This window comes from Nicotiana sylvestris, chromosome 9 (assembly GCF_000393655.2).
Source record: "Nicotiana sylvestris chromosome 9, ASM39365v2, whole genome shotgun sequence".
Taxonomy (NCBI): domain Eukaryota; kingdom Viridiplantae; phylum Streptophyta; class Magnoliopsida; order Solanales; family Solanaceae; genus Nicotiana; species Nicotiana sylvestris.
The window spans coordinates 184,261,764-184,278,798 of record NC_091065.1 but is presented as its reverse complement, the minus strand read 5'-3'; the positions used below and the strand labels follow the sequence as shown (position 1 = coordinate 184,278,798).

The 17,035-nt window shown below is 37.3% G+C and overlaps 2 protein-coding genes across 2 annotated transcripts; one reads left to right on the top strand and one right to left on the bottom strand.

Moving 5' to 3' along the window:
* Positions 1 to 10,951: 10,951 nt before the first annotated feature.
* On the bottom strand, positions 10,952 to 11,860 carry LOC138878698 (uncharacterized). Its single transcript, XM_070158383.1, has one exon. It carries the CDS (start codon positions 11,858 to 11,860, stop codon positions 10,952 to 10,954), a length of 909 nt encoding a protein of 302 aa, XP_070014484.1.
* Positions 11,861 to 16,209: 4,349 nt separating this feature from the next.
* On the top strand, positions 16,210 to 16,632 carry LOC138878697 (uncharacterized). Its single transcript, XM_070158382.1, has one exon. It carries the CDS (start codon positions 16,210 to 16,212, stop codon positions 16,630 to 16,632), a length of 423 nt encoding a protein of 140 aa, XP_070014483.1.
* Positions 16,633 to 17,035: the final 403 nt, after the last annotated feature.

Sequence of the window (17,035 nt, the reverse complement as noted above, 5' to 3'; positions counted from 1 at the left end):
GACATCCCTAGACATAGATAAACAGAAACTTCTATTGAAAATCTTCCATAAAACTCGATGGATTTTTAGCAACAAAATTTTCTGCGGAGGGAGGAACATGATAAGAAATTTGTGATAGGGGTTACCGCAGAAAGAAAAAAATAACCCGGAATCAAATTGAAGCGTCTCCGGCTCTCCACAGATGGCAAAACCATGACTCTTATATACTACTACATAGTGGAGGCTCGTGCCAATACGACCCCAACATATTAAATTTATAAATTGAATTTTAAATATTTTTTTTGTGGGGCGGTGCTTTAAAGTAGTTATAAGTAATTAAATCTAATTCATAGTCTTTCATGATGAGGCAGTTCATATCAAAGGTACACGGATGCTTCCATTGGAAGGTTTCAACATACAGTACATTTTGCATTTTTTTTGCTTGGCAATCATTAAAATTTTTGTATGTGAAGCAATCAACTCTCCATGTGCCATAAAAAAGTTCGTACATTGAAGTGGGAAGCTGAAATATATCAAAATGTTGTTGTTCCCATTACTCTTAGTCTGATAACGCCTGTACAGTCTTCCAATACTGGACGACATCCTACTGGATATGCCCAAAACAACCTCTTGAAGTTAAAAGCAGAAACAACAATGTCAATGACTATATCAAGCATGCTTAATATCTTAGCAAATTTCACCATCATAATCCTACTAGTCAAAACCACAAACAGAACTGCCTCATATATAGATATACAAGCAAAAAGACTCTAACTGCAGTCTCTTAGTTGAGGAAATAATCCATCTAGTAGATTACAAATGGTAACGCAAAGGGTTGCCAAAACGAAGCACGACAAATCACTTTGGTTTTCAAACAAATTAATCACAGATAATTCAAAAACTAGGGCTTTTCGCTGTCAGTAAGCAAGTTAATACCTTTTCTTTCACATGAGCCAGACATAGACCAGAAGATTTTAGAAGTATTCTTCAACTAAAATGTTCAGTATGGCGCAAAATATCAAAGGCATATCAATGCTTTTAGCTATTGAAAAAGCTAAAAATCTAGTATTAGTTCTATATTTACTAATACTAATATTTAAAGATTTATAACAAAAGTACAAAAAATAGAGCAGGATATTCAGATGTTGAACTAAAATTTTGCTACCATCAAAGCATCTTCTATTTCTCTCCTTTCTTAACAGATTAATCTTAGCCATGGGAAGACCATGGACCAGCTCCTTCTAAATTAATTTGTTCAGAAAAGAGAAGCTTGCATGCCCCAGTCTTCTGTGCCAGAGTTCAATATCATCATCAACAACTTTCAGACAACTCAGATCACCACTTTGTATGGACTCGAAATCAGCAACATAGATGTTCTTGTATCTTTTGGAACCCTATTCCCTGCCTGTTTCCACCATTATTAATGTACATAACAGTGTTAGCTTTTGAGGACTTGTGTTTCTCAGATTCAGCACTCAAACTAGTTCTCATAGCCTTCAACTCGTTTTCAAGCCTAATGTGTTCCTCACTTGCTATCTCCTTTCCTTTTCCAGAATTTCAAGGTTTTGACTCAGTCCCTAGTCCCTCTATTGTTTCCCTTAGGTCTACAATCACTACTAAGAGATCATCTCTTTCTTGGTCAATCTCAGTCACTCTTTTCATCAAGGCTTCTCTTTCTTTTCTGAAGTTTTCAATAGTTTCTTTATGGCCAACAACTACAACCACTAAGTCATCTCTTTTATGTTCTATGTTAGCAATTTTTTGGTTAAGACTGATTTTTCTTTCTCCAGCTCACAAATGGTTTCATTCAGATCAACAACACATACTACCAGATCATCTCTAGTTTGTTCAGCTTCTCCTAGCTCTAAGGACAAGGCATCCTTATCCTCCAAAAGACTATGATATGCATCAATCAATACACTAGCTAAAGACATGTGTTTCTTAGGAGAGTAGGATTTCAGATTTCTCTTACATCCCTGAAATTTACCTCACTGTTGTCATCGTCTTCATCATCATCATATGATTGGGCCATCAAAGCAAAAATTGAATCATATTCATTCTCCTCACTTTCAACTGCCATCATGGAGCTGTCACTAGCATCAGTTTCATTTTCAGACTCACTAGAGGAGTCTCCCCATGCTGCAAGAGCTTGTTTTACATTGTCAGCAGATCTCTTCATCTTAAAGTCCTCGTGAGGAACCAGGTTCCTCTTGGCTTCTTTCTCAAGGTTGTACTTGGAGTACTCTTGCTTCATGAGAGGATAGTCTTTGATGAAGTGCCCAGGCTTTCCGCACTTATGGCAGAGATCATAGTTCTTTGGTTTGCTAGAGCTGCCCCTCTTCAGTATTCCTCCATTTCTTCTTACCATCTTCTTAAATCTTTTGTTTAAGTAAGCCATGTCACTGTCCTCCTCACTAGAGTCATTGCTACTAGCTTTGAGTACCAGGTTCTTTTCTTTCTTTTGTCTTCTTCTTTCACTGTCTATCTTCCTTTTCATCTCGTAGGTCTTCAGATTTCCAACTAGCTCATCTATGGTCAGCTCATGCAGATCCTTTGCTTTAGTAATGACATTCACTTTGCTTTCCCAAGAACTGGGTAGGATACTGAAAATCTTCCTCACTAGCTTGTTCCTAGGAATAGTTTCACCAAGTGAGTGTAACTCATTTATGATGGAGGTGAATCTTGTGTGCATAACTTGAATAGATTCATCGTCCTTCATTCTAAAGAGTTCATACTCAATAGTGAGCTTATCAATCTTAGATTGCTTTACTTGAGTGGTTCCCTCATGTGCTATTTGCAGAGATTCCCATATCTCCTTTGCAGTGTCACAAGCAGAAATTCTATTGTATTCATCAGGTCCTATTCCATATACCAAAATCTTTTTGGCACAAAAAGTTTTCTCCACAGCTTTCCTGTCTACGTCAGTGTATTATTTTCTGGTTTTTGGCATTGAGAATGGAAGTTCTACAAGTGCCTTTGTTGAGATGTAAGTACCATCACATATGACATCCCACAATTCAGAATCTTCAGCCACGATAAAATCATGAATTATTGTCTTCCACCACCCAGAGTATTGCCTATTAAACCTAGGTGGTTTGTACATAGATTGACCTTCTTCAAAATTTGGTGGAGCAGCCATTCGGATCCTTCCTAGGTGTTAGCCTGGTATGAGGAACCCGCTCTGATACCAATTGTTAGTTTATATGAGTCCACCAAACTATAGAGTACCTGTTCCTTTATGAAATTCTACTGATAATATTAATAAAACAGTAAGTAAATGAGACACGAGATTTTTACGTGGAAAAATCTCACTCAAGGGGACAAAAACTACGACCTACACTTGTAGGCTTTCAACTACACTAACTTGTAAACACTCTATTACAAGCCACTTTGTAATGAATCAATTAAAAAGACTTCAAATCTACTAACTTGTGATACACTTATCACAAGCCACTTTGTCACACACTAGTTACAAAGATTTCAACTTATGACTAACTCTAGTCCCAACAAAAACTCAGAAAGTTTATGGGTTTACAAAGGGTTCCTAAGAAATGCTTCTAGCTAAGAAATTTAGGAATTACAATAAGAACAATCACAAAATTACAACTCAACTAAGGACAATAAAATACTAGGTTTAGGAGCTGGTCCGTAATAGCGTTTAACTTTGTTCTTCAAGCTCTTGAGAATTGAGTTCGCTATTTATAGAAGGCTTGAATGCTTGAAGTGAATTCTCAAGTGTTCAAGTGATGTTTTGTTATAATGCTCTTGTTAATACACCCTTGATGATATCACTTGAATGATTTAAGAATTGGGTAGATCAAAGGTAAGTGACTGCAAAACTGCTGCACTGTGTGCACTGTTTTTGTGGCAGTCACTTTCCAGCTGTGCATAGTTGAATTTCGTACTGCTGTCAGGGAAATACAAGGGATCAGGTCCTTGACTTGTTTTTTCATTTTCTACACTTGCAACAGTTTATATTAGCTGGAATCCAGGCTGGAATGCATTCATTTGTAATGTGTAACAAGTTTGTCATGTTCCATATCTGGTTCTTGACAGTAAGTTTGTTAGGTCATCAAAACATAAGAAAGACATTGAAAACCCATAAAGAATGTTTACCTCCTTCTTCTTTGCTGCTAATGAGCTAAAAAAGAATTTATGAAAAGAGAATTTTGTATCAATTAGAGAGACCCATATAAAATTCTTATATATGAAGGTTGAGAAACAGGTCGAATGTGGTTAGCATTCCATTAACACCTGAAGCAGCTACAAGGTTTCCAGTGACTCTAAAAAAACACGCCGATTTCTTCCAATCAACTTGTCCATTCTTATACTTTCCTCCAGCCATATGCTAGAAAAATAAAAAAAACAACAGTTGAATGATGAACAAGAGCAGATTGCACTACTCTACACTCACGATCGTTTCCTCCTTTTCAAAATGAAAACTACTTATAAGATCAAATTATATATTCCTTCTTTCTCTTAAGTCACTTCAGATTTATCATTGCTCCACTAATAGTTCTTTTGTTGTTATTTTTCAAGTTTTTACTCAACTTCAACATATCCCCAAGTCAAGTTCGAAATTCAAAATTGAAAGATCACCAAAATATATAAATTACTCCAAAAACAGAGAGCTTGCGGCATATACGAATAAAAGAAAAATTGACAAACTCTGAAAGAGTGAAGACCCACAAAAAAAGCTAGATGACCACTCAACATACACACAACGTGAATTGTGGTCTATTAAAAATTAGTAGACTAACGATGATTTTAGTTGACTAGATCGAGAGCAAAATGTAAAATAACATTAAACAAAAAGAAAATGACACACAACAATTTTATACTGGTTTGGTACCGGTATGGTACTTACATCTAATTTTCCTTCGGTCAGAAGGGTTCCTTTAGATCTTGAAAGTATTACAACAAGGATGATTTTGATTCATTCACCACCAACAAAGTACAATAACAGTGAATCTCTATAAATGACACAACTCTCTTTTGTGTTCTAACTCTTCCTATTTTTTGAGATACTAGTAAACTCTAGATCACAATGTTTAGGCTAAGAAGTAGAGAGAATTAAAAAACAATGTGTATAGTTGCGCAAGTCTTCCAATTGATCTTAGCAGCCTTCTTATAGGAGAGGAAAAAAGTCGTTGAGCCTTGACCAAAAATAGAGGCACGAGATCTTTAAAAGGATTTGACCCAAAGGGTGCCTCTTCGAATCCTGCTCTTGGGAAGGGCCAGATCGATCATGACTTTCCTTGTCACAACTTTTATTTACGAGACAATCAAGCCTTTGACTGAGCTTTAATTAAGGATATTGAATATTTGTTGGCAATAACTCCTTGATTAGTAATATGATTTTCTTGATTGAGGCCGAGTAGATCTGCAAACTTTTGATTCCTTCTTCAAGTCTATTGATTTAACAATCACATCTATAGATAGCTTCTCATTGGTTTTCTTTCCTTTTGATGATTCCTGCGAAATAAGGTAATTGAACATTGCCATCATTGAAACCTTGAAATTTAACTTAACATGTACCTCCCTGTCATTTTAGTGGGTAAATTAGAAAGAAAACAAAAGTAAGGGTGATAGAATTCATCAATTCTTTACTCTGAGAAAATATTCATTTAAAAAATAAACTATCCAGCATACTCTCCTAACCTCCAGAAATTTTTTAAAAGAACAGTACTGTTTATCAAACAAAGGAAAATCCTAAAATTTCAGCAAGGAGAATAAGCCTAAAATCTAGAGTGAATAAAACTCTATATTTCTAACAAGCCAAAGAACTCACTCCAACCAAAACCAACACATGCACGCATTTTACTGCACAAGTTAGAAGAGGAGAAACTAGGATTCTAATTCTATGGATTACTTCAAGCTTAATTGACTGTACTATCTAATTGATGACTTTTACCATGAATTGAATTACTCAATAGTAGAATTTGTATTAATGTTGACCTTTGAGTTAATTTTTTATTTCCCTTTCAATACTTCCTAACAAGAAGGCAATAGAAGCTTGAAAGTCATTAAAAATAAATCAATAACATATTGTAGTCTAATATAAGTGTCATCAGATCATACAAGAGAAACAGGATACAAAGTCAAACCTATGCCTAATTCTACCCACAACTACATAGCATCAAAGAACATCAAATACAACATAGGGTAACAAAACAAATAAAATGAAGCAGTAAATAATAAACAAATACTCATTTTATAAAATAGATACATAATTACTTCTTTGTTATTAATGACATTTTTGTCAATGCAAATATTTTTAATAGAGGGAGATATCAGTATAAAGTACAAGTTAATTCGACCACACAACATTCACGCCAAAATGGACTTTGCTAGAGCATTTGATTTGGTGATAGCAAACTCGAGTTTCCTAAAGAAGAGGGAGCACTTGGTCACCTTTCGGAGTTTGGTGGTCGAGAATCAGATTGATTATTTACTCTGCAAGAAGTCCGATAGAGGTCTTTGCATGTATAGTAAGGTCATCCCGAGTGAGAACCTCCGACCCTTCATGGGCTCTTGGTCATGGACCTTGAGAGCACGAGAAGGGGAGGAAGAGGGAAATATATAGCTAACATAGGATCAAGTGGGGAGCCTTGACGGAAGCTAAAGCGCAGGAGTTGGGGGTGAAGCTGGTGACTATGAGGGATTGGAGGAGTAGTGGGGATGCGAGCGCTATGTGGGCCACGACTGCGTAGTGTATTAGGGAAGCCACAAAAGAGGTATTAGGGTGTCAAATGGTTACTCTGGTGGTCACAATGGAGACTGGTGGTGGAATGGAGAGGTGTAAGGAAAAGTAAAAACCAAGAAACCAGCGTAGCTGAAGCTAGTGAAAAGTGTAGTCGATGAGGAGAAGAGGGCGAATAGGGCCCATTATAATTTGGCTAAGAAATAGACAAAGCTAGCAGTTATGGCGGCCAAGACTGCATCTTTGAATCATTTTGTATGAGGAACTCAAGGGCCGAGGTGGGGATAAAAGGTTGTCCAGGTTAGCCAAGGCACGAGAAAGGAAGGCGCGTGACTTGGACCATGTGAAGTGCATCAAGGATGAAGAAGATAAAGTTTTTTGGATGAGGGGCTTATCCATCAGAGATGACAAACCTACTTTCATAGTCTCTTGAACGAGGAAGGGGACAAAAACATTGTACTGGGGGATTTGGAACTCTGCGGTAGTCATTGTAACTTTGGGTATTGTAGGCGTATTAGAGTTGATGAAGTTGATAGGGCTATGTGTAAGATGAGTAGGGGCAAAGCGACTGGGCCGAATGAAATCCCGGTGGAGTTTTGGAAGGTGTGGGCAAGGCAGGCTTGGAGTGGCTCATTAGGTTATTTAATGTCGTTTTTAGAATGAAGAAGATGCCCAAAAAGTCGAGGTAGAGCACGATGGTTCCCGTATACAAGAACAAGGGTGATATCCAAAATTGCAATAACTATTGGAGTATCAAGCTGCTTAGTATACTATGAAAGTCTGGGAGAGAGTGGTAGAGCTAAGGGTGAGGATGAGTATGTATATTTTCAAGAAACAATTTGGGTTTATGCTGGGGCATTCGACTATAGAATTCATCCACCTTGTTAGGAGATTGATGGAGCAGTATAAGGAGAGAAAGAAGGACTTGCATATGGTGTTCATCGACTTAGAAAAGGCGTACGATAAAGTTCCAAGAAAGATTTTATGGAGATGTTTGGAGGCTAGAGGTATACTTGTTGCCTACGTTAGGTTGATTAACGACTTGTATGATGGAGTAAAGACCCGAGCGAGGACAGTGGGTATGGACTCGGACCATTTTCTGGTTATGGTGGGGTTACATCAGGGGTTTTGTGATGGACGTACTGACGCGCCACATCCAAGGGGAGGTGTCGTGGTGCATGCTATTTGCAGATGATATTGTATTGATTGATAATATGCAAGACGATGTGAATGCGCAATTAAAGATATGTATGCAGATCTTGGAATCTAAAGGTTTCAAGTTGAACAGGACCAAGACAGAATAGTTGGAGTGTAATTTCAGATCCTTCTTGTATATAGCTCTTTGGTACTGTCCCTTCTTGTCTTTATTTTCATTAATGTGGTGCTTTTACTTTCCTGAGCTGAGGGTCTATTGGAAACAGCCTCTCTATCCTCACAAGGTAGGGGTAAGGTGTGCGTACACACTACCCTCCCCAGACCCTACGGTGTGGGATAATACTGTATATGTTATTGTTGTATAGCCTTCACGCCAAACGTAAATTGCTTTCTTCTTAGAGAACTGTTATACGAAAAGTAGCGCATGTATTAATTACTATACCAAAAATGTAATGATTTTTATTACGCGTTTCAAAATGTGATGGGTAAAACATTAAGCAAAAGAGATGCCATTTAATTCTAGATGATATTTTCCTCTTCCCAGCTAAATAAAGGCGGATATATCCAGTTTTGGCAGAAAGTTTTAAAGTTCCAAGCAATGTAATAAGCTATCTCTCCAGGGCAAAAAATATTTGATCCCTAGGGTCAAGAACAAATGATTTGTAGGCAGGGAAGAAACTCAGAGTAGCAACTATAGAAAATAAAATCCAAGTGGAAAAGTAGAAAAAGTATACCACAACATTGAAGTTATATATATGTGAAATCAAGTTAGTGAAGTGCTTCAGACTACAGAAAACTGATGACATCACCAAATCACCATCAGCATTCCTCTTGCTTCAGAACCCTCCTTCCCACAAACTCTGTTGACCCTCAAATTCTGGCATTGGAACCTCTTTCCCATGTGTGACATCCCTAGACATAGATAAACAAAAACTTCTATTGAAAATCTTCCATAAAACTCGATGGAGTTTAAGCAACAAAATCTTCTGCGGAGGAAGGAACATGATCAGAAATTGGTGATAGGGGTTACCGCAGAAAGAAAAAAAAATAACCGAGAATCAAATTGAAGCGTCTCCGACTCTCCACAGATGACGAAACCATGACTCTTATATACTACTACATAGTGAAGGCTCGTGCCAATACGACCCCAACATATTAAATTTATAAATTGAATTTCAAATATTTTTTTGTGGGGCGGTGATTTAAAGTAGTTATAAGTAATTAAATCTAATTCACAGTCTTTCATGATGAGGAAATTCATATCAAAGGTACACCGACGCTTCCATTGGAAGGTTTCAATATACAGTACATTTTACATTTTTCCTGCTTGGCAATCATTAAAACATTTGTATGTGAAGCAATCAACTCTCCATGTGCCATAAAAAAGTTCGTACATGAAGTGGGAAGCTGAAATATATCAAAATGTTGTTGTTCCCATTACTCTTAGTCTGATAACTCCTCTACAGTCTTCCAATACTGAACGACATCCTACTGGATATGCCCAAAACAACCTTTTGAAGTTAAAAGCAGAAACAACAATGTCAATGACTATATCCAGCATGCTTAATATCTTAGCAAATTTCACCATCATAATCCTACAAGTCAAAACCACAAACAGAACTGCCTCATATATAGATATACAAGAAAAAAGACTCAAACTGCAGTCTCTTAGTTGAGGAAATAATCCATCTAGTAGAATACAAATGGTAACACAAAGGGTTGCCAAAACGAAGCACGACAAATCACTTTGGTTTTCAAACAAAGTAATCATAGTTAATTCAAAAACTCGGGCTTTTCGCTGTCAGTAAGCTAGTCAATACCTTTTCTTTCACATGAGCCATATATAGACCAACAGATTTAAGAAGTATTCTTCAACTAAAATGTTTAGTATGGCGCAAAATATCAAAGGCATATAAATGCTTTTAGCAATTCAAAAAGCTAAAAATCTAGTATTAGTTCTATATTTACTAATACTAATATTTAAAGATTTATAACAAAAGTACAAAACATAAAGCAGGATATTCAGATGTTGAACTAAAATTTTGCTACCATCAAAGCATCTTCTATTTCTCTCCTTTCTCAACAGATTAATCTTAGCCATGGGCAGACCATGGACCAGCTCCTTATGAATTAATTTGTTCAGAAGAGAGAAGCTTGCGTGCCCCAGTCTTCTGTGCCAGAGTTCAATATCATCATCAACAACTTTCAGACAACTCAGATCACCACTTTGTATGGACTCGAAATCAACAACATAGATGTTCTTGTATCTTTTGGAACCCTATTCCCTGCATGTTTCCACCATTATTAATGTACATGGCAGTGTTAGCTTCTGAGGACTTGTGTTTCTCAGATTCAGCACTCAGACTAGTTCTCATAGCCTTCAACTCGTTTTCAAGCCTAATGTGTTCCTCACTTGCTATCTCCTTTCCTTTTCCAGAATTTTAAGGTTTGACTCAGTCCCTAGTCCCTCTATTGTTTCCCTTAGGTCTACAATCACTACTAAGAGATCATCTCTTTCTTGCTCAATCTCAGTCACTCTTTTCATCAAGGCTTCTCTTTCTTTTATGAAGTTTTCAATAGTTTCCTTATGGCCAACAACTACAACCACTAAGTCATCTCTTTCATGTTCTATGTTAATAATTTTTTTGGTTAAGACTGATTTTTCTTTTTCCAGTTCACAAATGGTTTCATTCAGATCAACAACACATACTACCAGATCATCTCTAGTTTGTTCAGCTTCTCCTAGCTCTAAGGACAAGACATCCTTATCCTCCAAAAGACTATGATAGGCATCAATCAATATACTAGCTAAAGACATGTGTTTCTTAGGAGAGTAGGATTTCAGATTTCTCTTACATCCCTGAAATTTACCTCACTGTTGTCGTCATCTTCATCATCATCATCTGATTGGGCCATCAAAGCAAAAATTGAATCTTATTCATTCTCCTCACTTTCAACTGCCATCATGGAGCTGTCACTAGCATCAGTTTCATCTTCAGACTCACTAGAGGAGTCTTCCCATGCTGCAAGAGCTTGTTTTACATTGTCAGCAGATCTCTTCATCTTGAAGTCCTTTTGAGGAACCAGGTTCCTCTTGGCTTCTTTCTCAAGGTTTTACTTGGAGTACTCTTGCTTCATGAGAGTAAAGTCTTTGATGAAGTACCCAGGCTTTCCGCATTTATGGCAGAGATCATAGTTCTTTTGTTTGCTAGAGCTACCCCTTTTCAGTATTCCTCCATTTCTTCTTACCATCTTCTCAAATCTTTTGTTTAAGTAAGCCATGTCACTGTCCTCCTCACTCGAGTCACTGCTACTAGCTTTGAGTACCAGGTTCTTTTCTTTCTTTGGTCCTCTTCTTTCAATGTCTATCTTCCTTTTCATCTCGCAGGTCTTCAGATTTCTAACTAGCTCATCTATGGTCAGCTCTTGCAGGTCCTTTGCTTCAGTAATGGCATTTACTTTGCTTTCAAAAGAACTGGGTAGGATACTGAGAATCTTCCTCACTAGCTTGTTCCTAGGAATAGTTTCACCAAGTGAGTGTAACTCATTTATGATGGAGGTGAATCTTGTGTGCATAACTTGAATAGATTCATCGTCCTTCATTCTAAAGAGTTCATACTCAGTAGTGAGCATATCAATCTTAGATTGCTTTACTTGAGTAATTACCTCATGTGCTATTTGCAGAGATTCCCATATCTCCTTTGCATTGTCACAGGCAAAAATTCTATTGTATTCATCAGGTCCTATTCCACATACCAAAATATTTTTGGCACAAAAATTTTTTTCCACAGTTTTCCTGTCTACGTCAGTGTATTCTTTTCTAGTTTTTGGCATTGAGAATGGAAGTTCTACAAGTGCCTTTGTTGGGATGTAAGGACCATCACATATGGCATCCCACAACTCAAAATCTTCAGCCACGATAAAATCATGCATTATTGTCTTCCACCACCCAGAGTATTGCCTACTGAACCTAGGTGGTCTGTACGTAGATCGACCTTCTTCAAAATTTGGTGGAGCAGCCATTCGGATCCTTCCTAGGTGTTAGCCTGGTAGGAGGAACCCGCTCTGATACCAATTGTTAGTTTATATGACTCCACCAAATTATAGAGTACCTGGTCCTTTATGAAATTCTACTGATAATATTAATAAAACAGTAAGTAAATGAGACACGAGATTTTTACGTGGAAAAATCTCACTCAAGGGGACAAAAACCACGACCTACACTTGTAGGCTTTCAACTTCACTAACTTGTAAACACTCTATTACAAGTCACTTTTTGATGAATCAATTAAAAAGACTTCAAATAAACTAACTTGTGATACACTTATTACAAGCCACTTTGTCATACACTAGTTACAAAGATTTCAACTTATGACTAACTCTAGTCCCAACACAAACTCAGAAAGTTTATGGGTTTACAAAGGGGTTCCTAAGAAACGCTTCTAGCTAAGCAATTTAGGAATTACAATAAGAATAATCACAAAGTTACAACTCAACTAAGGACAACAAAATACTAGGTTTAGGAGTTGGTCCGTAATAGCGTATAACTTTGTTCTTCAAGCTCTTGAGAATTGAGTTCGCTATTTATAGAAGGCTTGAATGCTTGAAGTGAATTCTCAAGTGTTCAAGTGATATTTTATTATAATGCTCTTGTTAATACACCCTTGTTGATATCACTTGAATGATGTAAGCACTGGGTAGATCAAAGGTAAGTGACTGCAAAACTGCTGCACTATGTGCAATGTTTCTATGTCAGTCACTTTCCAGCTGTGCACAGTTGAATTTCGTACTACTGTCAGGGAAACACAAGGAATCAGGTCCTTGACTTGTTTCTTCATTTTCTACACTTGCAGCAGTTCATATTAGCTGGAATCCAGGCTGGAATGCATTCATTTGTAATGTGTAACAAGTGTGTCATTTTCCATATCTGGTTCTTGATAGTAAGTTTTTTAGATCAAGAAACTTAATGTCCATATCTGGTTCTTGACATAAGAAAGACATTGAAAACCCATCAAGAATGTTTACCTCCTTCTTCTCTGCTGCTAATGAGCTAAAAAGAATTTATGAAAAGAAATTTTTGTATCAATTAGAGAGACCCATATAAAATTCTTATATATGAAGGTCGACAAACAGGTCGAATGTGGTTAGCATTTCATTAACACCTGAAGCAGCTACAAGGTTTCCAGCGACTCTGAAAACACGTCGATTTCTTCCATCAACTTGTCCATTCTTATGCTTTCCTCCGGCCATATGCCAGAAAAATAAAAAAAACAGCAGTCGGATGATGAACAAGAGCAGATTGCACTACTCTACACTCACGATCGTTTCCTCCTTTTCAAAATGAAAACTACTTATAAGATCAAATTATATATTCATTCTTTCTCTTAAGTCACTTCAGATTTATCATTGCTCCACTAATAGTTCTTTTATTGTTATTTTTCAAGTTTTTACTCAACTTCAACATATCCCCAAGTCAAGTTCGAAATTCAAAATTGAAAGATCACCAAAATATATAAATTACTCCAAAAACAGAGAGCATGCGACATATACGAATAAAAAAATTGACAAACTCTGAAAGAGTGAAGACCCACAAAAAAGCCAGATGACCACTCTACATACACACAGCGTGAATTGTGGTCTATTAAAAATTAGTAGACTAACGATGATTTTAGTTGACTAGATTGAGAGCAAAATGTAAAATAACATTAAACAGAAAGAAAATGACACACAACATTTTATACTGGTTTGGTACCGGTATGGTACTTACATCCAATTTTTCTTCGGTCACAAGGGTTCCTTTAGATCTTGAAAGTATTACAACAAGGATGGTTTTGATTCATTCACCACCAACAAAGTACAACAACAGTGAATCTCTATAAATGACACAACTCTCTTTTCTGTTCTAACTCTTCCTATTTTTTGAGACACTAGTAAATTCTAGATCACAATGTTTAGGCTAAGAAGTGGAGAGACTTAGAAAACAATGTGTATAATTGTGCAAGTCTTCCAATTGATCTTAGCAGCCTTCTTATAGGAGAGGAAAAAAGCCATTGAGCCTTGACCAAAAATAGAGGCACGAGATCATTAAAAGTATTTGACCTAAAGGGTGCCTCTTCGAATCCTGCTCTTGGGAAGGGCCAGATTCGATCATGACTTTTCTTGTCACAACTTTTTTTTACGAGACAATCAAGCCTTTGAATGAGATTTAATTAAGGATACTAAATATTTGCTGGCAATGACTCCTTGATTAGTAATATGATTTTCTTGATTGAGGCCGAGTAGATGTACAGACTTTTGATTCCTTCTTCAAGTCTATTGATTTAACAATCACATCTATAGATAGCTTCTCATTGGTTTTCTTTCCTTTTGATGATTCCTGCGAAATAAGGTAATTGAATATTGCCATCATTGAAACCTTGAAATTTAACTTAACATGTACCTCCCTGTCATTTTAGTGGGTAAATTAGAAAGAAAACAAAAGTAAGGGTGATAGAATTCATCAATTCTTTACTCTGAGAAAATATTCATTTAAAAAATAAACTATCCATCATACACTCCTAACCTCCAGAAATTTTTTAAAAGTACAGTACTGTTTATCAAACAAAGGAAAAGTCTAAAATTTCAGCAAGGAGATCCCAAATCAACCTAAAATCTAGAGTGAATAAAACTCTATATTTCTAACAAGCCAAAGAACTCACTCCAACCAAAACCAACACATGCACGCATTTTACTGCACAAGTTGGAAGAGGAGAAACTAGGATTCTAATTCTATGGATTACTTCAAGCTTAATTGACTGTACTATCTAATTGATGACTTTTACCATGAATTGAACTACTCAATAGTAGAATTTGTATTAATGTTGACCTTTGAGTTAATTTTTTATTTCCCTTTCAATACTTCCTAACAAGAAGGCAATAGAAGCTTGAAAGTCATTAAAAATAAATCAATAACATATTGTAGTCTAATATAAGTGTCATCAGTTCATACAAGAGAAACAGGATACAAAGTCAAACCTATGCCTAATTCTACCCACAACTACATAGCATCAAAGAACATCAAATACAACATAGGGTAACAAAACAAATAAAATGAAGTAGTAAATAATAAACAAATACTCATTTTATAAAATAGATACATAATTACTTCTTTGTTATGAATGACAATTTTGTCAATGCAAATATTTTTAATAGAGGGAGACATCAGTATAAAGTACAAGTTAATTCGACCACACAACATTCACGCCAAAATGGACTTTGCTAGAGCATTTGATTTGGTGATAGCAAACTTGAGTTTCCTGAAGAAGAGGGAGCACTTGGTCACTTTTCGGAGTTTGGTGGTCGAGAATCAGATTGATTATTTACTCTGCAAGAAGTCCTATAGAGGTCTTTGCATATATAGCAAGGTCATCCGGAGTGAGAACCTCTGACCCTTCATAGGCTCTTGGTCATGGACCTTGAGAGTACGAGAAGAGGCAAATGTATAGCTAACATAGGATCAAGTGGGGAGCCTTGACGGAAGCTAAAGCGCAGGAGTTGGGGGTGAAGCTGGTGACTATGAGGGATTGGAGGAGTAGTGGGGATGCGAGCGTATGTGGGCCACGACTGCGTAGTGTATTAGGGAAGCCACAAAAGAGGTATTAGGGTCTCAAACGGTTACTCTGGTGGTCACAATGGAGGCTGGTGGTGGAATGGAGAGGTGTAAGGAAAAGTGAAAACTAAGAAAGCAGCGTAGCTGAAGCTAGTGGAAAGTGTAGACGATGGGAGAAGAGGGCGAATAGGGACCATTATAATTTGGCTAAGAAAGAAACAAAGCTAGTAGTTATGGCGGCCAAGAATGCATCTTTTAATCGTTTTGTATGAGGAACTCAAGGGCCGAGGTGGGGATAAAAGGTTGTTCAGGTTAGCCAAGGCACTAGAAAGGAGGGCGCATGACTTGGACCATGTGAAGTGCATCAAGGACGAAGAAGATAGAGTTTTTTTGGATGAGGGGCTTATCCATCAGAGATGACAGACCTACTTCCATAGTCTCTTGAATGAGGAAGGGGACAAAAACATTGTACTGGGTGATTTGGAACTCTGCGGGAGTCGTTGTAACTTTGGGTATTGTAGGCGTATTAGAGTTGATGAAGTTGATAGGGTTATGTGTAAGATTAGTAGGGGCAAAGCGACCGGACTGAATGAAATCCCGGTGGAGTTTTGGAAGGTGCGTGCAAGACAGGCTTGAAGTGGCTCATTAGGTTATTTAATGTCGGTTTTAGAACGAAGAAGATGCCCGAAAAGTCGAGGTAGAGCATGATGGTTCCTGTATACAAGAACAAGGGTGATAGCCAAAATTGCAATAACTATTGGGGTATCAAGTTGATTAGTATACTATGAAAGTCTGGGAGAGAGTGGTAGAGCTAAGGGTGAGGATGAGTGTGTCTATTTTCAAGAAACAATTTGGGTTTATGCTGGGACATTCGACTATAGAAGCCATCCACCTTCTTAGGAGATTGATGGAGCAGTATAAGGAGAGAAAGAAGGACTTGCATATAGTGTTCATCGACTTAGAAAAGGCGTACGATAAAGTTCCAAGGAAGATTTTGTGGAGATGTTTGGACGCTAGAGGTGTACCTGTTGCCTGTGTTAGGTTGATTAACGACTTGTATGATGGAGTAAAGACCCGAGTGAGTACGGTGGGTAGGGACTCAGGCCATTTTCTGGTTATGATGGGGTTACATCAGGGGTCTTGTGATGGACGTACTGATGCGCCACATCCAAGGGGAGGTGTCGTGGTGCATGCTATTTGCAGATGATATTGTATTGATTGATGAGATGCGAGACGATGTGAATGCGCAATTAATGATATGCAGGCGGATCTTGGAATCTAAAGGTTTCAAGTTGAGCAAGACCAAGACAGAATTGTTGGAGTGTAATTTCATATCCTGCTTGTATATGGCTCTTTGATATTGTCCCTTCTTGTCTTTATTTTCATTAATGTGGTGCTTTTACTTTCCTGAGCTGAGGGTCTATTGGAAACAACCTCTCTATCCTCACAAGGTAGGGGTAAGGTGTGCGTACACACTACCCTCCCCAGACCCTACGGTGTGGGATAATACTGGATATGTTGTTGTTGTATAGCCTTCACGCCAAACGTAAATTTCTTTCTTCTTAGAGAATTGTTATACGAAAAGTAGCACATGTATTAATTACTATACC

Bases quoted from the DNA above. Each gene is read 5' to 3' on its own strand.
- LOC138878698 (XM_070158383.1), bottom strand. From the start codon at position 11,860: ATGGCTGCTCCACCAAATTTTGAAGAAGGTCGATCTACGTACAGACCA.
- LOC138878697 (XM_070158382.1), top strand. From the start codon at position 16,210: ATGAAAGTCTGGGAGAGAGTGGTAGAGCTAAGGGTGAGGATGAGTGTG.